The sequence below is a fragment of the Natrix helvetica genome, assembly GCF_964273705.1.
Source record: "Natrix helvetica genome assembly, chromosome: Z".
Classification (NCBI taxonomy): Eukaryota; Metazoa; Chordata; class Lepidosauria; order Squamata; family Natricidae; genus Natrix; species Natrix helvetica.
The window spans coordinates 353559-375322 of record NC_138554.1 but is presented as its reverse complement, the minus strand read 5'-3'; the positions used below and the strand labels follow the sequence as shown (position 1 = coordinate 375322).

The following is a 21764-nucleotide window of genomic DNA, read 5'->3' as shown; positions in this document are numbered from 1 at the left end:
AGGGCACTTCTAATTGGCCGCTTTCCGCATGTCCGGCGTCTCATAGGCGAACACAATACATCTGGCACCGCCCCCTTTGGCTGGGGTCTCGCCGTCTCTGCCTCCCTGTTCTCATTCGGCTCCCGACGGCCGCAGCGGAAACAGCGGAGCCTGTGGGATGGCAGCGGGCGAGGGCGGGGCCGACTCGCTGCCCCCGCCCTCCCCCTCCTTGCCCGGGCCCCTCCCGGGCCCCGAGCGCGCCCTGGAAGAAGCGGTGGCCTCGGGCAGCCTGAGCCTGGCGGGACGGCGCCTGAGGCACTTCCCCGGAGGAGCCGCTCGGCGATGGGACCTCAGCGACACCACGCAAGCGGGTGAGGAGCTCGGCCACGCCCCCTCCCGGCCACGCCCCGCCGCTCCGCCTTCTCCGAAGCCCCCCATCCCTCTTTTCTCTCCGGCCACGCCCCCAGCGGATCTCTCACGCCCCGGCCACGCCCCCTCCGTTATACTGTGTGCTTGGGGCACGCCCCCTGCTGCGGCCCGCCCCTCCGAAGAAGCGGCTGGGGCTTCTCTGCGGCTTCCGGCCGCTTCCCTGGCGCCTCTGGACTCCAGGGCCCATCACCCGCGCCGCCTGGGACGATGGGAGCTGGAGCTTAAGCACCGGGAGGCCCGGGGAGGAAGCCGCCCCGGTGTTTCCGCCCGTGCCCCAGGGCGCCTCCGGGCCGCTCCGTTGGGCGTGCGTGGCCTACCTGGCCCGTATTAACGGGGAGCCCCAGCCTGGTTGCCCTTCTGTGCCAGGCGGGCGCTGGAGATGCCACGGGCTTCAGGGGCCCCTCCCGCCCCCATCCCTCACCCCAGTGGGAGGGGCTGATCCTGGGCAGAGAGAGGAGGCAGAGAAGGCGGGGGAGGGGGCAGCTTTTGTGCTTCTGTTGTTCTGGTGGCTGGCTCTGGCCTCCTGGGCCTCCCTCCCTGTGGGGCAGCCGGCTCCTGCCTTTCGCCTCCTCCCAGTCTCTCCTGGGAGCTGGAAGGGAGGGCTGCGGGCAGGGGCTCCTCTGCCAGGTGTGTGGCAGCTGGGTTTGCACTAGGGTTGCCCAAAGCGGAGCTGGGAGGTGCACAGCCGTGGCTGAGGGATGGTCTGTGGGCTCTCACCGCCTGCTTTGCAACTATTCCCTGCAGGCTGGCAGAGCTCTGACAACGGGGGGGGGCTCCCCCCTGCGGCTGGCTAACCCTCCCCCCCCCATGTCCCTGTGCAGGTTGCTTCCCTTGAGAGGCCGGGATGGAGGGCATGGAGGAACGGGCTTCTTATGGGGGGGGAGGGGAAGTGGCTCACCCGAGGCTGGCAGGGCAGCAGCTTCTTCCTGCAACCACTGGGCCTGCTGGCTCCTGGGATTTCTGCCCTGGGGCGTGCTTGGCTTGGCTGGGCTGGGGGCCGCGTGGCAAGAGCCGGAGTTGGTGGCAGGTCTCTCTGGCGCAAGGCCCGGGGGATCCCCTTCGCCTCAGCGGTCAGTGGGAGGCTCCTCGGGAGTCGGGAGGAATGGTGCCCCCCCCCATTTAGGACCTGTTAGAACAGCCTGCCCGGGTGCCCGATGGGTCTTTTTCACCCTGGATCCATGGCTGAGGTGGCATGAGTCCACTGCTGGGGGGACACTTTCCCGTCCCTGCTTCATTTCTCAGAGGCTTTCCCTTGCATTGTTCCTCCCACCAGGTCCTTTGGGGGGGGGGGAGCTGGGGGCCACTGTTTTTCCTTCTTTTTCTGCAGCTGGTGTTCAGGGGGTTGAGGCCAGAGCCCCTGATTTGTGGTGTGTGGCTGGCTTGAGGCTCTTGTTTGACAGGCACAGGGGGTCCGAGGGGAGGGGGGTGTCACTGGTCAGTCTGGGGTCAGGGGTCTCATCTGTGCAAGTAGCCGGACGGAGCCCCTGAGGCCAACCACGCAGGGCCCCCCAGTTCTGCTCCGGCGGGGCCTGGAGGCTGCTGGCTCTGAACGACACCTGAGCCAGATTGGGCCTCCCGGGTTTGGGGGTGTTCCTGAGAGCCAATCCCGCGCCGTGGGAGGGATCTGGCTCCCTGTGGGTCGATGTCACCTGGGGCTGGGATGGGTGGGCTCCCTTCTGTCACAAGGCCTGCTCTCTGGTAAAGCCTCCTCTCCCGCACTCGGGGCCTTGGTGGGTGGGGTGCGTGCCTGTGGGCCTTTGAATTGGGAGAGGCTTCCTGGACATCATTGCTCTGCCCACTTCTGTTAAGGTGGCTTTTCTTCTTTTCCCACCTGGGGAAGCTGCCCAGAGCCGGATTGGATTGGAGCGGCCGAGGAATTCAATCGCCGGATAAGGATTAGGGGTACTTCCTTGTTGGACTTCCGGGTGGCCGGGGAGAACTGCTGTTGGTCGGCTGGGGCTGCCGTCTTCAGCTCTTTCCTCCTTCGGCTTCCTCCCTCCAGAAATGGAGCGTGGGGGGGGGGGCAGACCCCTGTGGCCCCCAGGCCTCGGCTGAGCTTGCCCCACTCTGTCCTCAGGCAAGGCCCCCCCCAGGGGGAGAGGAGCCTTGGGCCTTGCTAGGATTTGTCAGCCCATGTGGGGCCTCTGACTAGCCGGCATCGTCTCTTCCTGCATCTGGTTTACGTCCAGCAGGAAACGGCCGTGTCCCTCCGGCTGCCCCCCCCCCCTGAGAGGCGCTTCCGCTTTCCCTGGGATAGTTTCCTTCCGGGGACAAAATGAAAGGAGACCGCCAGGAAAGAGGAAAAAACTGGGATAAGAGGAAAGGATAAATTGTGCTTTGGTGTGATGTTTGGATCGGGCGTTGTGTGAGTCCTGGATCGGCTGAGATCATCCAACACCAGCCCACCTTGTGATTTCTCGGTCCCATTGGAGGGACTCTTCCATTGATCCGGCTCATTCTGGCTTCTTCCACAAGCCACGGGTGGAGGCCACGGCATGACATCCTGGCTGCACCCTTCCGTGTCTTCAGAGGTTAGCGTGCCTCCCTCCCTCCCTCTCTGAAGACGTCGAGCGGGGTGCTTCTTCCCACGTGGAAGTTGGGCTGGCGGCCTATGACCACAAAGCGCGATGGAGAGCCAGGCAGCCCCGCGTAGAGGCAGGGGGGTCAGGGCTTCTCGTGGACCTGGCGCTGGCTGAGGAATCCTGGGAGCTGAAGTCTCTGCCTCTTAAAAGTTGAGTGGCATGGGGGGTGAACGGGGTCTGTCTTGGGGCTTCTTGCCCTCCTTCTGTGCCACAGGACAGGAAAGAAGGAGGAGGAGGAGGAGGAGGAGGCAGAGAATCTATCTGCTGAAGAAGGGCTGAAGCAGGCTGGGCTGCCAGGGGAAATGGGGCTCTTCCATTTTAGGTTGGGAGCTGGGTTTTTCCCAGACGGCCGCGTCCAGCTGGCTCCCACCCAGAGATCTGGCTGGAGGGCTGTGGAAAAACTGACGGGGGGGGGGGGGGGAGATCTGCAGAGGGAGGGGGGGAGGCCAGTCCTCCTTTGGGGCAGCCGGTTCAGCTGCAGATGGACTCCCTGGGAGGCTGACCAGAGCTCTTTGGAAAGTACACCTGCTTTCCGCCTCTGAGGAGGGGGATGGCAAGGGGTGGGTGGGGGGGGCGTCTTTGCCTGGACCAGAGCAGGCCATGGCTCAGCTGCAGCTGGGCAGAAGCGCTCCACCCATTCCGCAGGCCTCGGCCTCCTCCTCCTCCGGCTGCCCTGGGCTCCTCAACCGGAAGGGCCCAGGGGATGCGGGGGGGGGGGGGCTCCTTTGCCTTGGGTCTTCCCCTCCTCAGGGAAGGCCACCCCCCAGTGAGGGGGAGCAATGGTCTGGTGCCTGACCAGGAATCCTGCTCTCTGGAGTGACCCCTGGAGTGGCCGGACCTTTGCAGCCTCTTTCCCTTGAGAAAGGAACGGGAGCACGGGGGGGGGGGGTCTGGCTGTGTTCCTCAGGCCAAAGTTCAAGGCTGGAGGGGGGGCACTCCTGCTTCCCCCTCTTTTCTGGGGGGGGTCTTTGGAATTGGGGCCAGAGGGAGCCAAGCTGGGTGGATGAGACAGAACCCACCCCCAGGTTGTGACGTCACCTGGCAGCCTCCCCTGGGGCTTGGGGGCTTCCCCAAAAACCATTCGGAGAATTGTTGGCTCCCCGCTGGTTCTCCCTTGTCCAGGTGGACCCCTGACCGTCTCCATCCCCGTGAGGCTCCCGTGGTGCCCTCTCTTCCTGCCAGGATTTCGGAGGGGCCCTCGGGACACTCATCTGTCGGTCCCCCCAGGTGGGGCACAGGCACCTTCAGCCAGGACTCTGGCGGCTCTCGTGCCCTCTGGACGCTGGAATGCCAGGGGCTCTGGGGGCACGGTTGGAGGGCTTGGCGTCACATCCAGGGGAGACACGCTTCACCCAGCTGGTGGTGCCAGGGAGGCTCCCCCTCTGACAAGCAGCGTGAGCCAGGGGTGAATCTTATGTGCTGAAGGGTTGGGGTGGAGCATCTGTGCCTCTGTGTGTGTCGGTGTGCAAAAGCTGGGGGGGGGCTCTGTGGGGCCCCCATCAGAACAGGGGTGCTGGGAGTTGGGCAAGAGCGTCTTGTGCACCAGGAAGCGGCCTCTTCCTCTTGGCTGCCCCACAGGCGTGGCGAGGGGGAGGGGGGAGGGAAGAATGAGGAAGCCTCTGCCTTGTGACACGACGGGAGGCAGGCGAGCCGAGACGGGGGATCGGTTTTCCTGCTGAGGAACCTACCCGAGGTCCCTGGGAGGGGGGAGGGTTCTCAGCCCTGCTCGCCCTTCCCTCGTTTCCCCTGGCAGCCGTGTAGTTGCCCAGGAGACATCCCCTTGCCCCAAGGCAGGCACCGGGCGAGCTCAGCCCCCGGGCAACTACACGGCTGCCGGGTTTACACAATTGGTTCCCGCTCGAGAGCCAGGTGGCCACGGGTGGAACGCTGAGCTGCGCCTGGCCTGGCTTGGCGCAGTGCTTGTGCCTTGCCCACTCGGAGGGCGAGGGGGTCTCTTTGGATCCCCCCCCCAGGGGCTTCCTTAGGGGAGGCAGTGAGAAGGATGCAGAGTCTCCCAGCAGCTCAGACCAATTTGCCCATCATCCCCTCCTGTTCTCTCTCCCCTAGCCCCCACCTCCAACTTTGGCTCCCCTGTGATTGGCTGGGCGCTGCTCCCCACCTCCAGCTTCCCTTTGACTTACCAGAAGCCTCTTTCCCCTGTGCGCGCGTGTGTGTTTTCACTTCCTGCTGCCTCCGGTGCAGTTCTCCCCTCCCCCTCCCCCTCCCCCGCCCTTGAGGCCGTGTTCAGCATCGGGAGGCTTCAAGGCCTGCCCAGGTGTCGCCCAGGGTCACCTTGCGGGGGAAGATGGCAGCATAGAAATGTAATGGTGGCAATAAAACGTGGCAGTATCTGGAGGCAGCAGAAGAGGGGAAAAACTGGAGCAGAGAAGAAAATGCAAAGACCTGCAAAAAGAAGAAATTGAACGGCGGGGGCAAAAGGAAAGGAAAAGGGGCACCGAGAGCGATGGGCACCTTGGGAGCCACCCCAGAACACCCGGAGCGCCACTGGAGCACCATCGGCATTGACAAGCGCACCACCAGTCAACTGGGCACCGACCCAAGCCATGGAGCAGCGTCCTGGCCTGCAGGTGGAGTGGGGCCTTCTCCACCCCCCCATCCCCCCCCACCCGGTGAGCCCGGAGCAAGTTTTGAGATGGCGCCAGTGCCCACGTGCAGCAGAGGAATCGGTTGGGGAAAGCACAGCAGATGCCAACAGAAGGGCTGCAAAAGAAAAGGGAGGTGGGGTCCTCCCCCCCCCCCCAGTCCATCTCTGGGCCACGGACAGAAATCCTCCAGAGAGGCCAAGGGCTGCTCGATGTGTGGCGGAGTGGAGGTTTGGGGGAATGTGCCCGCCCCGTTGCACAAGCCCCAAGGGTGTGATTCGCACTGATTGGACTCACACCCTTTTGGGGTGCCTTGATTAGGACAGCCCCCCGCCCCCCGCCGGGATATCCTGCTCAGCAGAGGAAATGGCGGCAACTCGGGAGCAGAGCTCTGCCCTAAAACCTGCCCCGCTCACCAGCTGCCAAAGCCACAAGCCAGCCGCCCAGCAGGGGGCGCCTGTGAGACGGGCAGAAGCCCACCGCAGCCACCCGGGGCACGACCCCTTCCCACAAACTGGACGCCCACGCGGCTGTACGCAGAAGGGCCTGACCACTCCGCCCAAGGGGCAGCAAGGCCTCCCCAACCACCCACAGAGCGTGGCGGCCGCAGGGTGGTCCACACACCAACGGAGGCCCTCCAGAAGGAAGGCAGCAAAGGGCCAAGCGGCCCCGACTTCAGGGGGAGGCCCCGAGGCTGCTGGCGGAGGGGGGCTTCTCTCCCCAAGGGGCCAAGGTTAGGGCTGCAGCAGCCGGACAAAACTCTTCCAGCCGAGGGATTCTTGGGCTGGGCTGCGGTGGGGGTTCCCCAAGCTGTCTCAGAAGTTCCAGAGTTTATTCCGGTTCCCCCCCCCCCCTTTCCTTGCCAGAAATGGAAAGGTGGATGCTTGTGGTTTGAAGGAATAAGGAAGAGCAGAGACCGATGGCGGGAGAAGGGGCCCAGCTGGGCCAGGACCGGCTGTGCCCACCTGCTGCCAGTCGGAGGAGGGATCTCTCTCGAGCGGAGAATCCGGATTGCACAAATTCAGATCTGGGCGTGGTGCTGATCAAAAGTCTCTCTGGGCCGGTTTCCCTCCGGTGGCCTTGAGTGGCTGGCGACCGTCCCTCTCTCCCCGGGGCTGGCAGGAATAGAAGCCTTTGGGGGCGCTGGCACCCCTGTGGCTCTCGGGGGGGGGGGCAACTCTCCCCCAGCTCAGCAGTTGGGCTGCCTCTCCCACCTTCAGCTGCTCCTCCCCCCACCGGCTCTGTGGGCAGCAAGGCAGGAGCCCAGCCGGGAGGAAGAAGCACCTCCAGGAAGAGCCTGATGGGGGGAGGCTCCAGGGGGCCCAGGGGAGGCCAACTGCCCCAAGGAAGCCCCTCTCTCCCCTCGCTGGGGTCCCACAGGAGACAGGTCAGCTGTGTGTGTGTGGGGGGGGCACCTCCAGGAGGGGGATACTGAAGGAGCCCATCACAGAAGGAAAGAATGAAATCCTTCCCTCCAGTCAGAGCCCATGAAGCTTCTTGGATGAGAAGCGAAACGTCTTCCAAGAAAAGCCAAAAGTCCAGTGGGGGGAAAAGGCCCTTTGGGGCAACCATGTGTGGATGGCTGAGGGAGGGTCTCCAGAAGCATACAGAAAGGAGGAGCATCCCTCTCCCTGGCAGCCTGCAGTCAGAAGCCCACCCCCTCAGCCCCCTGTGCCCCCAAGGGCCCATCCAGGTGAAGAAACAGGGAGACAGAGACCCTTGTTTTCTTCAGAATTGGGCATTTTGTGTAAAGAGGGCAGAGGAAGGAAGGTCCCCACACAGCCCTCTCCCCTCTTTGCAGCAAGGAGGAGGGTCCCTCTCCCTCCATCTCTTGGGGATGGCTGCCCAAGCCTCCCTGGTGAGAGGAAGTTAGGGGCTGAGGGTTGGCAGAAGCCGGACCCCTCCCTGGGCACTCTGGGCTGAGTGGCAGCCTTCAGGATAGGTTCTCGGGGGGGGGGGGAGTGCCAGCGGGTTCTCATTGTGAGAGGGATTTCATGCCAGCCAATGGTGACCCAGGGCCCCACAGTTTGGGGGGAGGTGGGGAGCCCCTAACTAGAGTCCCAGCGTTCAGCAGGTTTCCCATCTCCACATTAGATCTGGACCTCAGGGGTTCCTGTGGCAGTGAAGGGGCTTTTGGTGGGTGGGGAATGCCCTTCGCCCTATTGGTACCAGGGGGGGGGGTATTGTGCCATCCTGCAAGCCACCAGCCAGGAAAGGAGCGATGGCCTCAGCCTTGTTGCCCGTCTGGTCCTGCCAGAGGGCCCCGTCCGGTGGCCATCTGCTTGGACAAGACGGGCTCAGGCAAAGGGGGGGGGTCCCTGGGGTCCCTCCACCCACCAGCTGGCTCTCCCCAGGGTCTGTTTTGAGTCCCTCCCTCCCTCCCTTCCAGAGCCTCAAAGCAGCCACCCTACCTTCTCCCTGCCCAGGGCCCGGGAGTCAGGAAGGCTGGGGAGGGGGCTTTCTTCATTCCCACCACTCTCTGCCCACTGCCAGGATCTCTGGGCTGCTTTGATGCCCTGGGGGCGGGGGTGGAGAAAGCTGGCAGGAGGGCTTGAGCCCCCTCAGGATGTGCCCCACAGATGAAGGGGGTTTCGCTTTCCAGCCCCCGCCTGGCCCCTTCCAAGAGCCGCTTCTTCCCTTTGTTGGTCCGGCTGCTCTCCTTTTATCCCGAAGGAAACCATCTGGCTGCTATTTTTAGAGGCGGGTCTGGAGTTGCCTCCCCCCCCCCCCCCCCCCGTGATGGTATCTCCTGCCTGGGGGCGCAGGGCCAGGCTGAGAGGGGCAGAGGAGGGGCAGCTGCTGCTTCTGATTTTGGACCTTGGTGGGCAGCTGTGAAATACTCTGCGCGGCTGGGAAGGATCCGCTTGCAGCCGGCCCTTCCCTGCCCCCCCCCTCCCCAGTGGCAATGGGGGAAGCAGCAGTTGCCCCACGGATTCCCCTGGGGAAGGGCCCCGAGCCCTGCTCAGAAGCGCCCTGAAGGGGCCATTTGGACCGGCAGTTCCCATGACTGCTGCCCCCTGGGCTGGAGGCCCCTGCAGTTGCCTGCCTGCGTGGGGCAGAGGTCAATCTTGGAAAATCAGGTTTCCAGTCCTCATGGCTGCCCAGAGGGCCTCTGACCAGTTCTTGGGGTATCCTGGAGCCAGGGGAACCTGGTGCCCAGTGGGAGGGTGCCTGGGGCCCTGAAGCCCTCTTTGGCCTGGGCTGGGAGGGAGCAGAGGGGGAGGGCAGGAGGATCCTTCCCCCCCTTCCCCCCCAGGACCCTGCCCTGAAGTCGGAGCTGAGGCTGGGCAGGCCGGATGTTGCGCAATGGAGGGGTTGGGAGGAGAAAGCTGTCCTCCTCACAGTGGCTATTCCCCCCCCCCTTGATCCCAGAGACCCCCCCCAGGGCCTTTTCCTGCTGGACCATGGAGGGAGGGGGGCAAAGGCCTTTTGTGGGAGGAGCTGACCCACAGGCTTGTTCTGAGGAGCCCCTAACCCATGAGGCCGTGAAGCCCAGGCGTTGCCCCAGTCCCCCACCCGCCCCCTTGCCCCCCCTGGGTGGGCGCTTCAGACACACCCAGCAGGAGCCTGGATCTCGGTGTGGCCTTTGATGGTCTCTTGATTGGGACAACGATCGGTCTTCCTCTGTGGCTGCACAGGGCCCATCAAAGACAATGGTAAATAAACACCCAGCCGTCCCCGTTGCCTGATCCCATCATCCCCAAACAGCCCAGGCCGGTGGATCCCGGGTGTCCCCCACCCCAGTGAACGTGGGTCTTTTGGGGGAGCCCCCCCTCCCTCCCCACGGGGGCTTCCTGCCTTCAGGGAGGGGCTAAAGACTTCAGCCCACAGATTTTTGCCCCTCTGGCCATTTGCAAACAGGAGCCCCCTGGGTGTCTGATGGGGGGGGGCTTTCGGAAGGGGGCTTCATCGGAGAACTTGTAGCAGACAAAGACGGGTGTCCCTCGCGTGAAGAGGGGAAAGGGGGGGGTCCCCAATTGCTTAAGCCTTAAGGGGTCCGGAGGGCTCCATCCGCTTGGAAGCCGCAGGGTCCTGGGTCCCCGGAGGCCTCCTCCATGGCCTTGGTGGGGGGCTGCCCTGCCTGGCCTGAAGCCTCTGGGCCAGTAAAGGAAGCCAGGGGGCAGCTATAGGGAGAAGCTCAGGGAAGGGGGAGGGGGCTCTCTGCACATGCTCCAGCAGGCGGCCCCCGGGTCAGTCTGCTTGCCACGCTGAGGTGGGCCACGGGCTCCCAGGGAGGCTGGGCGAGTGTACAGCCGTGGCTGCTGAGGAAAGGATTGTCCGCAGGTTTTTGCCCGGAGGAGAGGGGGGGGTGAGGCTTGCGAAGATTGCCTGGAGTGTCCTTGAAGACCATCCGATGCCTTGGCCCCCTCCCCTCCGGGTCAGCCTGACAGTGGCCTTCTGTGTCCAGGGAAGGTCACGTGGGCAGCCGGCCTGTCGCTATTGTTCAGGTTGGCATGGGATGGGATGGGGGGGGGGAGGTTGGCTCCGTGCTACCATCTACCAGCTGCCCTCGCTCTTCCCCCCTCCCCCCAAAGAAAATCTGCATGCCTTGGGTTGAGGATAGGTAGCCTGCATTAGGGAAGGTTTGCAAGTAGGTAATGGATGGTTGGGGGCTTCCTAATGGTATGCCAGAAACTATTTAAAAATTAGACGGCTGAGTGGGGATACGGGGACTTTGGAGGTCTTCTAGTCCAACCCCCTGCCCAAGCAATTGGCTGTCCAGCCTCTTGGGGGGGGGGGGAAACCCCACGTTAAAGGGATTAAAGCAGGGGTCTCCAAACTTGGGAACTTTAAAGACTTCAACTCCCAGAATTCCCCAGCCGGAATTCTGGGTTAAAAGGAGAGGATTTTGGGGTGAAAGGATGGAAGCAGCACCCACAGGTTCCTGAGTCTTGTGTCTCTCCTGGGCCTTTGGAACGTAGAGCATAGAATAAAAGTTGGAATAAAAGTCCAACCCCCCCCCCCTGCTTTCTTTGGACTCCTCCTCTCCAAAAGCCCTTGGGGTGGGGGTGGGGATCCAGCGATCTCCCAAGGAAGGATTGGCCCCACAGGCAGAGTTTACTGGCCAGGATGTTGCCCTGGTTTCTTGTTGAAATGCTGCATATTTGAACACTCGACCGGCACTGTGGGGTTTAAAAGTGGCTTTTTTCATAGCCAAAGATGGTACTGAGCTCACCTGGCCGAAGGGCCCCAGGCGGGTAGCTCAGGGGCAGCTCCGGCAGAAGAGCCCCTCCTGGTGCAGCTGCCTCTGGGCTCCCTGGATGGGCTGGAGCTGCTTCTAAATTTAACACCCTGGAGGCCGCCTTTCGGAAGTCAGGCCTGGGCCTTTCTTGGCTCTTCCCTGCTCTCCCACGGCCACAAAGCCCTCCTCCGCCCCACCCAGGGAGCTCCCCAAAGGCTGGGGATCTGCTCTGAGGGAGAAGATTCCCTGCTTCTGGAACAAGGGAGCCCCGCTTTCTTAAATGGACATGGGGGTCTCTTGGGCATGGGGGTTCCTTCCCAGAGGGGCTGCTAAGAGTATTTTCTCGTATGCCCCCCACCCCTTTCTCACCCACAGAGAAGCGTTAGTCTAACTTGGGGGGGGGGGTGTCTCCAAAGCCACTTTTAAGAAAGGTGGACCTCAACTCCCAGAATTCCCCAGCCAGCCACGCGTGGGGGTTGAAGTCCAACAGTCTTCAAAGTGGCCGTGCCTGCAGAGCCCAATTCAAGCTTCTCCTGTGGAGATGGCTACCTGTGGCTTAAGCAGGAGGCCGGAAGAATCGCCCCGTGCCAAATAAGGCTCGGAGTCCTGTGCGTGTGTGCGTGCGTGTGTGTGTGTGATCGAGAGAGAGATCTGGGCAGTTCTCTATTTAGTCCTGCAGGAGCTGGAAGGGGAGGTTTTTTCAGATGGGTCTTCCGGAAGGAGAAGGTGGTGTGAGCTCCACTTACAATGTCCCTTTGTTACACTAAGCGGGACAGAAAGCATCTGCCTGACTGCTTTGGCCTCTCCAGCAGGGGCAGCAGCCCAGAGAGGGGCCAAAGGGAGGGGTGGCCGTTATTAGGGAGCCCCCACATTTCAGTACCAACTGGGTTTCGGGGCGGTTGGAAGGGCAGGGCTGAGCTTGGGCCTCTAAAGAGTCAGCAAGTTGTGGGGGGGCTTCCAGGCTGGAGGTTTTCAAGAAGAGGCTGGGCAGCCATTTGTCTGAGGTGGCATAGGAACTCTAGTCCAACTCCTGGGGGTTGGACTAGAAGACCTCCAAGGCCCCTTCACTGAAAGATTAGAAAGCATGTTGGCCTCTCCCATACATGGCCAGACCCACTACCCCCCCGCCCCCCCGCCCCCGACTCAGAGGAGGAGGAGGACTCAGCCCTGACCGGGTGGGGGTCTGTGGGGCTGAGGGATTACCTCGGAAGCTGACCCGTCCACCCCAAACCACCCCAATGAGGCCATCGAAGTGATGTCCCGGTGTTTGGAGGCCGTACGGATCTGGATGGATGGCAACCGACTGAAACTCAACCCTTCCAAGACGGAGTGGCTGTGGCTTCCGGCGCCCCGGTTCAACCAGGTGTTTCCATCTCTGGCCATTGGGGGCGTGCAATTAGCCCCTATGGAACAGGTGCGCAATTTGGGCGTCCTCCTGGATGCCCGGCTGTCCATGGATGACCATGTAACAGCCGTGGCAAGGGGGGCGTTCCATCAGGTTCGCCTGATGCGCCAATTGCGCCCCTTATTGGACCGGGATGCCCTACGCACAGTCACCCATGCGCTGGTGACGTCTCGCCTGGACTACTGCAATGCTCTCTACATGGGGCTTCCTTTGAGATGCACTCGGAGACTACAGTTGGTCCAGAACGCGGCCGCGCGGGTGATCATGGGGAGGACTAGATTCTCCCCTGTAACACCTCTCCTGCGCGAGCTGCACTGGCTTCCTGTGGTCTACCGAGTGCGTTTCAAGGTCTTGATTATGATCTTTAAAGCGCTTCATGGCACAGGGCCTAGTTACATGCAGGATCGCATCCTGCCCCATACATCCCTACGACCAATCCGCTCTCACAGAGAGGGACTTCTCCGGGTGCCGACCGCCAAACAGTGTCGGGGGGCGACACCCAGGAGCAGAGCCTTCTCTGTGATGGGCCCAGCCCTGTGGAATGACCTCCCCCGGGACATCAGGATTACTTCCGATCTCCGCTCCTTCCGTGTACAACTGAAGACCCACCTCTTCCAACTATCTGGCCTGGCTCAACCGTAATTTTCTCGTATCCCTCCTGACTGTCTGTTTTTAACATTTTGAATTTGGATTGTACATGGGGTTTTATAATTAGGGTATTTTAATGGTTTTTAATTGTCTATGCATTGTATCTGTTAACCTCCTCCGAACATGTGTGTCTATGTACTTATGTATGTCATGGATTTATGTAAATGTTATATGTTTTTTACTCCATTGTACGCCGCCCCGAGTCCTATTCGGAAAGGGAGCGGCTAATAAATTTAAATTATTATAATTATTATTATTATGGGGGCTCTGGAAGCATTGCAAGGCTGGGCAGGGGCTCCCACTCCCCTCGCAGGTGTCCAGCTGATCTGGAAGGGCAGGGGAACGGGAGAATGATGCCAATCAAGGCTGCTGAAGCAACTGAGATTCCTGGGGCATCCTTGGCCTCATTGCATGGCCTCCCCAGAGCCTCCCACCCCCCCCCCGCCTTCCTTCCTTGCAGAGGTAAAGCACCAGCTCCTGCCAGTCTCTGGGGGACCCACGGGGGTGGGGAGAGCCTTGTCACAATAGGGCATCTTCCCCCTTGGGTCCCTTGGGAAGGATCCCGGGGTCTCATGACTCTCCCTCCCCCGCACAGATCTCTCACGGAACCGTTTTGCCGAAGTACCGGAAGACGCCTGCCACCTGATGTCCCTGGAGGGGCTGAGTCTCTACCACAACTGCCTGCGCAGCCTCCCTCCGGCCATGGCCAACCTCCAGGCCCTCACCCACCTCAACATCAGGTACTCGGGGGACGGAGGCAGGCGGAGCAAAGGGCCGGGCTGCTGTGCGGGGGGCCGGCTGGGCTCTCGGGCACGGAGGCCTTCCTTCTCAGCCAGCCTGCCTCCGTCCCCTCAGCCGCAACCAGATCTCCGCCCTGCCTGCCTGCCTGTGCCGCCTGCCCCTCAAAGTCCTCATCGCCAGCAACAACAAGCTGGCCTCCCTGCCGGAGGACATCAGCTACCTTGGCAGCCTTCGCCAGCTGGTGAGTCTGCCGGCTGCGGAGGGCGGGTGGGTGGAGGAAGTCTCTGAGGCTCAGCCAGGACAGGCTTCCAGGGTTCCGGGCTGCAAGCTGGAAGCCAGAGGTGGGGCAGCTGCGCATGCAGAACCCTCTGGTGGCCGGGCAGATGTGGCGGGGATGGGCAGGGGCTTGAGGGAGGGGGCTCCGGAGTAGCCGGCCTCTGCCTGTTCAGCCCTGGCCTGGGCCCTCCCTATCAGCAGTCTCTGTTGTGGGGGGAGGCAGGGGCTTCACTCGGCCCCCTTCCTCCCTCCCTGAGCAGGATGTCAGCAGCAATGAGCTGCGGTCCCTCCCGGGGAGCATGGGAGGCCTGGAGCGTCTTCGGGATCTCAACGTCCGCCGGAACCAGATCACGGTCCTGCCTGAAGGTCAGCAGCAGTTTGGCCAGCCGGCGTCTCCGGGTGGAGTCCCCCCCCCCCCCGTCCGCTGAGGGCCTGGGGCCTTTGGGCCTCCCCGGAGCCTTTCCGACTGCCCCCCTTTTTGCCTTGGCAGAGTTGGCGGGGCTTCCGCTGGTGCGGCTGGACTTTTCCTGCAACCTGGTGACTCGCCTCCCTGTCTGCTTCCGCCACTTGCGACACCTGCAGTGCCTCCTCCTGGAGAACAACCCCCTGCAGTCCCCACCTGCTCAGGTAGGCCTCCCCCCCGCCCCGCCCCGTTTGGGCCCTCCCTCGCTGAGCCCCCTGGCTGGCCCCGCCCACCCCCGGCTGATCCCGGGCTGCTTTGGGGACGGAGGCTGGGAGGACCAGCAAAGGAGGAGGAGGAGGAGGAGGAATTGAAATGGGGAAAAATAGCGGCAATACGATTGGCTGAAGGCAGACACTAACCGCGTGGGATAAAACAATAAATTCTGATTAAATAAGAAATGGGGAAGGGCCACGAAGATGCCACACTGTGTTGGGCTCCAGCCCCCATTGGCCTCTGCTCCGTGCCTCAAACACGCTTCTGGAACGAAGCTTCCGGAACGAAGGGAAGTCTGCCATCTGCCCCTCCGGTTTTCAGGCTGAGGTGGAAGTGCGGCAGAGTCCAAGGAAGCCCAAAATAAAACTAAGTTTCCTTTAGTAAAACGATGCTGCACAGCCTCAAAGCAGCCTTTGACCTCCTCAAAGTCACTGGGGATTGTGAGGGTGAGCTTTGCGCTCTGTCCAAGGAGCGCCTGCCCCTCCCTCGCCTGAGGCCTTCCGCCCTGCAAAGAGGGCCCTCAGCCTCCTTGCCAGAAGCATCAGCCACAGCTGTCGGGGGGGGGGGGCTTCATCCCGCAGCCTGGAAAGGAGGGACCCCTGGACTGCCCCTTGGCTGGCTTGGCCGGAGGACTTGGCCCGGCCCTTGGAGGCCCCCTCAGCTCCTGGGGCCCGGGAGGAGCCGCAGAGGGAGGGAGGGAGGCCTGGCCGTTCCTCCCAAGCCGCCGGGAGGGTCGTTCCGTGTCTGACGGGGACCCGTTTCCGCAGGTCTGCCTGAAAGGCAAAATCCACATCTTCAAATACCTCAACATGGAGGCCTGTGGCAAAGGCAGGCCAGACCTGGCAGAGCTCATCCAGGGACGCCCTGCCGCCTTTGGCACGTGGTAAGAGCCCGAGGGAAGGCCCCGGAAGGAGCCGGTTGCAGCCTCCGGTCAGAGGGAGGGGCCTTGGTGGTCCCACCCTGGGGGCCGCTTCAGCTTCCGTCCTGCCTTTCAGCCTCCCAGATGACTTCTATCCGGCGCGGCAACACGGCGGCCTCGACTCGGGCTTCCACAGTGTGGACAGTGGCAGCAAGCGGTGGTCGGGGAACGAGGTATGTGGTGCCCGGCAGGTGAAATCCCTTCGCTCTTTCCCGTCCTGGAGGAGAGGGCCTGGTGGGAGCAGGAGAGACCCCGCAGCCAGGGCTGAAAATGGGGGCCCTCTCTCTTCCTCAGTCCACCGACGAGTTCTCCGACCTCTCCTTCCGCATTGCCGAGTTGGCCCGTGACCCCAAGCAGCTGAGGGAGAAGCGCGGAGGGGCAGGTGAGCAATGGGGGGAGTGGCTGTGTGTCCGCCAGCATTGCCGTAGCCAAGGAGGGCTGGAGAGTGGCGAGGCGGCTGGAGCCCAGCTCTTCCTCACAACTCTTCCCTATCCCCCGTTGCTTTCTCCCCCTTCCCCCAGGGGATGCCGGAGAACTGGAGCAGATCGACTACATCGATAGCAGCGTGAACGGGGAGGAAGAGGAAGAGGAGGATTCGCTGGTGGAGGAAGAGGCGACGGGGCCCCCTCCGGCTGGGAGGGCCGGCAAGGCATGGACTGGCTTCCCAGGAATGGCGCCCCACGAGGTAAAGGGGGGGCTGCCTCTGGGGTCCTCTTGCTCAGTCAGCAGAGCGGCTGGGACTCCATTGCGGGAGGCCGGGGGAAAATACTCCGATTCCTGTGCCGAGCAAGATCGGTCCTGGCCCGGGGGGGGAGGCGGGGGAATGGAGGGGGGGGAGGAGGGTCGCCCCCGCACTGATTCCCCTGGGCCTGTCTCCAATAGGAGCCCCAGAGACCCACCAGGATGCCTTCCCAGAGAGTGGGCGCTGCAGAGCCAGGGCTGATGGCTGGCAGGTACGGGCACTCCCTGGAGAGGCCGGCATGAAGTGGGGCCCTTGCCCCTCCAGGTCTCTGCCGGGTTGGGTTGGGGGGGGGCTGGTCCTCCTCCAGGAATCGTGGGGTGGGCAGGCCGGATCTTCTGCCTCTCGGGACCCCACCCCCCACCCCCCACCCCCTCCTAGCATGGCCGAACGGTGGCTCTGCAGACTGGGTGCTTTGTCTCCCCCCCGCCCATTGGCCCTGCCTGGGGCCCAGCCACAGCAGCTGCCCCCACGGACCTGGAGCCTTCCTCCCCACTCTTTAGGAGCAGCAGTGGGGCCGGCTTTGCCAGGCCGGAGTTCTCAGCCGAGGAGCGCCGTCGCCCAGAACTTCTGCAGCTGTGGCAGGAAAGGGAGCGCCAGCAGCAGCAGCTGCCTCCGCGGTGGACGCAGGGGGCCGAGGGGACGGACAGGTGGGCGTCTGTGGCTCCCTGGCAGTGGCTTCGGAGCCCTCCAGCTGGGGGGAGGTCAGTCCTTCCACCAGTCAGCAGAGACCGTGTTGTCCGGCATCCTCTCCAGGGGCCTGTGGGGCACATGCGGGGCAGCTGTGCCACCTGTTAGATGGCCAGAGAGATGCTTCTCCAGGAAGGGCCCTTCACCCTCTGGAAGGAAGTGGCCCCCTCCCCAGGGGCTCAGCACCGCCAGTTGACGTTAGCCACGCCCAGGATTAGAGGGGGGAGCAGGAGACGGTCCCCTTCAGCCCACACGGAGGCCTTGGCCCCCGGTGCCCCTTCCCTGCCTTGCGGCCCGTCCTCCCCCCGGCTCCTTCGGAGGGCTCTGCTCCTTCCCAAAGGCCAGCGGTGGGGGCCCGGCCAGGGGCACCTGGGGTTTCTGTGGGGTTTCCGTCCTGAAGGCGCCTCTTGCTTCCGCAGCAGCAGCAGCAGCCTGGCCGAGAAGGGCAGTGGCCTCCCTCATCCGAAGCAGCCCTGCGGCCAGGTAGGAGCCCTGGGGCCGCCCTCGAGGGGACGGTGGGGCTGGGCGGCTGGCGGAGGGAGCCGGCCGCTGGCTGAGCCCCTTGGGGGAAGACGGAAGCCCTGCGTCTCTTAGGAGCCTCCCTGTGAATGCAGCTGCTGGGGTCCTGGAGAGAGGGGGGCAGGGCTCTCCACAGGGCTCTGCTGTGGATGCTGGGCCTTGCTTGGTGTGCATGCTTCTCCAGTGGGCAGAGGACCCCCTCTGAATGCGGGCGCTGGCCCTGACCCCCTCCTCCCTCTCTGGCCTTGCAGGGAGCTGAACAGCCGGCAGGTTCCCCCAGGCACAGCCCCCGCTCTGCAGGTAGGTCCCCCCCCCGTCCCCCCCCCCCCCCGACACAGAAGAGAAGCTGCAAGGCCCCTCCTGCTGACAGCCAAGTGGGGAGGGGCAGGGTGAAACAGCCGGGTCTTTGGGTGGGGGTGGAGGGCTGTGCTCTGGGGATGGCTCAGCCGGCCTCCCAGGCCCCCCTCCACACTCACACAGGGGGTGTTTCCCCTTTTGGGGTAGATGGCATTAAGGGGGGGGGGGGAAGGAGACGGCAAGGAGAGGCTGAGAGGAGGAGGGAGGAGAGGCCAGGCAGCCGGGCCTGATTTACCCCATTTAGTGTGCCCCCTCCCCCTCCCCACCTCTCGCTCTTGGCAGTCACCCCCCCCCCCCCGGCCCTCCTGCCACTTCAGACGCTGCTTCCCATTCCTTAAAACCTCATATGGCATCTTTGAGAATCTCAGCAGTTCCATCCCGGCTTTTTCAGTGTTCCTCTCGACCCCTTCACTCTTCCTTCTGTCTCTCTAGCAGTTCTTCCTCCTCCTTTCCTTCCTTCCTTCCTTCCTTCCTTCCTTCCTTCCTTCCTTCCTTCCTTCCTTCCTTCCTTCCCTCCCTCCCTCCCTCCCTCCCTCCCTCCTTCCTTCCTTCCTTCCTTCCCTCCCTCCCTCCCTCCCTCCTTCCTTCCTTCCCTCCCTCCCTCCCTCCCTCCCTCCCTCCCTCCTCCCTCCCTCCTTCCCTCCCTCCCTCCTTCCTTCCTTCCTTCCTTCCTTCCTTCCTTCCTTCCTTCCTTCTCTCTGTACGTGGCCCAGAGGGTCTTTTTCACGGGGGCCACTCACTTCTCTCCATTCGCTTCACACCCATACACACCCCCACCCCCTGTCCAGTGTCCCTGTCCCACTCAATTCAGTTGGGGGATTTCTGCGGAGACCTTCGAGGGAAGGGAAGGAGAGAGGTGGGGCCCTCTTCCTTTCCCCAGACGGTTCCTCATAAGAGCAGGAAGGACTTCTTCCCTGCCAGCCAAACCTTCCCTGCCCGCTTTGCCCTTCTGAGCGCATAGATTGATGGAGGTTTAGTCTGCTGCCCTGCCGTCCTTCCCTGCCAGGCGCTTTGCTCCGTTTCCCTCGGCTCTTCCTCGTTCCTGACTTTTTCCTTTCTCCTTCTCCTTCCTCCTCCTTTTCTTTCCTTTTATTGTAGATCCCTTTTTTGGCTATTGTGACCCCACCCAGAGGGGTTTGATAAGTAAATAAGCACCCTGCTGCCTGCGCCCCTCCAGCTAGGGGGTGTGTGAGGTGCGTGGACACACACTCGGGCCCCCCTCCCTCCCCCCCTCCCCCCCTCCCCCCCGGCTGCCAGAGTCCCGTGAGTCCCTGGGCAACCCTGAGCCCTTCTGCCCATACAGACCCTCGGCTTTGCCCGAGTTCCACGGCGGCCGGTCTTGCGTCCCCCCGCGATGGCAGCTTGGCGCAGAGGCCTTCCAGCTTCCTCTTCCGCTCTTCCTCCCAAAAGAGCGTCCAGCGGAGTTTGGGTGAGTGTCCAAGGGAAGCCGGGCCGTGGGGCATGGAGCGTGCTCTTACGGGAGGCCCCAGCCAGGCCCAGCCTCATGGGCTTCACTCACAGGGCTGCCAAACCCTCTTTGCAGATTCCCCGTCGCCTGAGCCCAGCAGCCCCGCCAGGTGCCGTACGGGGTCCCAGGCCTCAGACGAGAGGGAGCTCTTTGCCCAGCTGCGCAAGGTAGGGAGCCTGGCGGCTGCGTCCCACCCGGGATTCCACATCTAGGCCAGGGGTCCTCAAACCCAGGGAGTGACCTCCGTGTGGAGGGCCTCAGCAGGACGTTGGGGTGGGGGGTGGGGGGAGCTGGCCCTCGAGCTGGGCAGGGACGGCATCCTGCTGCCGAGGCCCTGGGCCCCCAGGGGAGCCTTTGGGGCCCATTATCAAGCCTGGCCTCTGAGCCGACCTCAAAGGCAGCGGTCAGCCTCTGGAGCCCCTCTTTCCCCTCCCGCCAGGCCATTGAGTCCCACCTGAACCTTACGCTGGGGGAGGACCTGGGCGAGGCCCTGGCCGACGGGGTCATCCTTTGCCAGCTGGCAAACCGCCTGTGCCCACGCTCTGTGCCTTTCATCCACGTGCCCTCGCCTGCTGTGGTGAGCCTCTCTTTGGAAGCGTTGGCGGTGGGGGGGTGGGGGGCAGAGTGGGTCTCACTCCTGCTGTGGGGCAACCTCGGCTGGCATCCGACTGCCTGGGCTCCTGCAGCCGAGAGCGGTTCTGCCTGGGCTGCTGCTGCTGCTGCTGCTGCCTGTGTGTGCCTGGCAGGCTGAGCCTCCTGGCCGCCCTTGCCCACCGACTCCCCCTCCCTCTCTCTCTCTCTTTTGGGCACAGCCGAAGCTGAACGCTGCCAAAAGCCGCAAGAACCTGCAGGGCTTCCTGGCCGCCTGCCGCCAGCTTGGGATTCCCGAGGTGAGGCTGGGCAGGCGGTCCCTGGGGGGGCCCCTTCCCCACCATTTCCTTCAGGGCCTGCTCCCCCCCCTGCTTCTGTTGCGTGTTCTCCTAATGCTCACGTGTCCGTCTGTCTGTGCCTGTGTTCTCTCGCCTGCCCCAGGTGTCTCTCTGTGGTGCCCCAGACATTGCCCTCCTCCTCCAAGGCAACGTCCGTGGCTTCCTGTGCCCGCTGGAGGCCCTGCTGCTGCTGCTGCACCCAGCGGCCCCCCTCGCCCCCGCCGCCCTCCCCGGCCACCTCGCCGGCTTTGGCGTCTTCTATGCCTGCGTCATGTTGCTGCTGTACTTTGCCTATTGCCAGCTGTGTGGCTTCTGCTGCTGAGCACTCGGACACTCGTCCTGACGGTTGCCCAACTGAGCAGGACTGCCCGGCTCCCAGCCGCCCCCACAGAGCCGGACCCTGCGTTCCCTGGTTAGAGACTCCGGCCCCAGGCAGGCTGCCAGTTGCTAGGGAGATCTGTCCTCTGGTTTCAGACATTTACCGGCAGCCAAATGGGTTGGGGGCTGTCAAGAAGCCCCAGCAATCCCTGCCCCTTTCTCCAGTCAATGTCTCCTGACCCCCACCCACCCCCCAAAGTCCTCTCATTTCAGGCCCACCACAGCCCTCCTGGCCACGTCTGTGCCTTCTCCCCATAACCTGCCGCTGTGGCCTTCTCTGCCCTGTGCTCCTTCAGCTCCCCTTCCCAAGTGCCTCCAAGGGCAGGATGGCCCTGCTGTGCCCCGCCTGGCGACACGGAGGCCTCCACCTGCTTTTGGCCACTTGGAGCACAGCAGCTCTGGGTTGTCCAGTCCCAGTGCGGCCACTCCGGTCTTCTGACCAGAGCCTTCTGTAGCTTTAGCAAGGGGGCCTTCGGGGCTATTTTGCCCTCTGGAAAGAGGGCCTGCCTGCCTGCCTGCCGGGCCCCGAAAAGCCCGTGGGCTCAATTCTTGGCAGGTGGGCCATGTCCCTTCAAGGGCTGCGGGGCCAAAGGCCCCAACCTCCTGGGAGACCCCTGCACTCGCTTGCCATGGCAGCAGCCTGACCCTGGGGCATGCCCGGACCCCTCCGAGTCCGCCTATGCTGGAGGGCCCCCGGCCTTGGCACCACCAGTTCCTTTGCTGTGCCAGTCCAATGGGAATGCCTTAAGGGGCCCCCTTTCTTGCCTGCCCCCCTTCAATAACGCTCCCCATCTGCTGCCTTAAATGTGTTAGCGTTATACACAAACACACACACACTTGGAGACTGAAGGCCTGTGGGAGGTTGTGAAGATTTGTGTTTTTAAGCGCTTGTACCATATTGTAAATATCGACTCTATTTATCGCCTTCCTCCCCCCTCGTGTATTTGAGGGGGGGGAAACACGGAGCCTCCCACGCAGAAGCCCCGCCTCTCGCTTCCTTCCTTTCTTGCTCTGCGGCGTCTCCAGGGGAGGGGAGGGGAGGGGGGAGCCCCGAGGGACACCGCTGACCGTCCTCCCCTCGCACCCCCGCAGGCCCAACTCCGCTGCCCGAGCGGCCCCGGGACGGACCAGGAGGCGGAGGAGCTGCCGCGCTTGGCCGCCGCGGTGCGGGCGCTGTTGGAGGCCCACCGGAGCGGCGGGGCGGCCTAGGGGGCGGGGCCGGGAGGGTGGCGCGGGGCACGCCG

At 63.4% G+C, this 21764-nt stretch overlaps 1 protein-coding gene across 9 annotated transcripts; it reads left to right on the top strand.

Moving 5' to 3' along the window:
* Positions 1 to 82: 82 nt before the first annotated feature.
* On the top strand, positions 83 to 21758 carry LOC309401644 (leucine-rich repeat and calponin homology domain-containing protein 4-like). 9 transcript variants are annotated; one of them, XM_081970735.1, is made up of 18 exons: positions 83 to 350; positions 13424 to 13568; positions 13684 to 13810; positions 14106 to 14211; positions 14336 to 14472; positions 15289 to 15404; positions 15517 to 15613; positions 15735 to 15822; positions 15962 to 16125; positions 16323 to 16393; positions 16683 to 16829; positions 17286 to 17352; positions 17640 to 17688; positions 19049 to 19174; positions 19289 to 19380; positions 19653 to 19790; positions 20026 to 20103; positions 21613 to 21758. In XM_081970735.1, the coding sequence occupies exons 1-18, from the start codon at positions 158 to 160 to the stop codon at positions 21727 to 21729; spliced, it is 2058 nt and encodes a 685-aa protein (XP_081826861.1). In that variant the 5' UTR covers positions 83 to 157; the 3' UTR covers positions 21730 to 21758. The 9 variants fall into 9 exon arrangements, with proteins under 9 accessions (XP_081826861.1, XP_081826860.1, XP_081826859.1 ...); XM_081970734.1 differs by lacking the exon at positions 21613 to 21758 and adding an exon at positions 20246 to 21573 and having other exon boundaries at positions 85 to 350; positions 17298 to 17352; XM_081970733.1 differs by lacking the exon at positions 21613 to 21758 and adding an exon at positions 20246 to 21573 and having other exon boundaries at positions 85 to 350; positions 17295 to 17352.
* Positions 21759 to 21764: the final 6 nt, after the last annotated feature.

Coding starts and splice junctions, on each gene's coding strand:
- LOC309401644 (XM_081970728.1), top strand. CDS start 158: ATGGCAGCGGGCGAGGGCGGGGCCGACTCGCTGCCCCCGCCCTCCCCC. Junction 16,830..17,285: donor GGGGCCGAGGGGACGGACAG/GTGGGCGTCTGT, acceptor CTCTTGCTTCCG/CAGCAGCAGCAGCAGCCTGG. Junction 17,353..17,639: donor CGAAGCAGCCCTGCGGCCAG/GTAGGAGCCCTG, acceptor CTGGCCTTGCAG/GGAGCTGAACAGCCGGCAGG.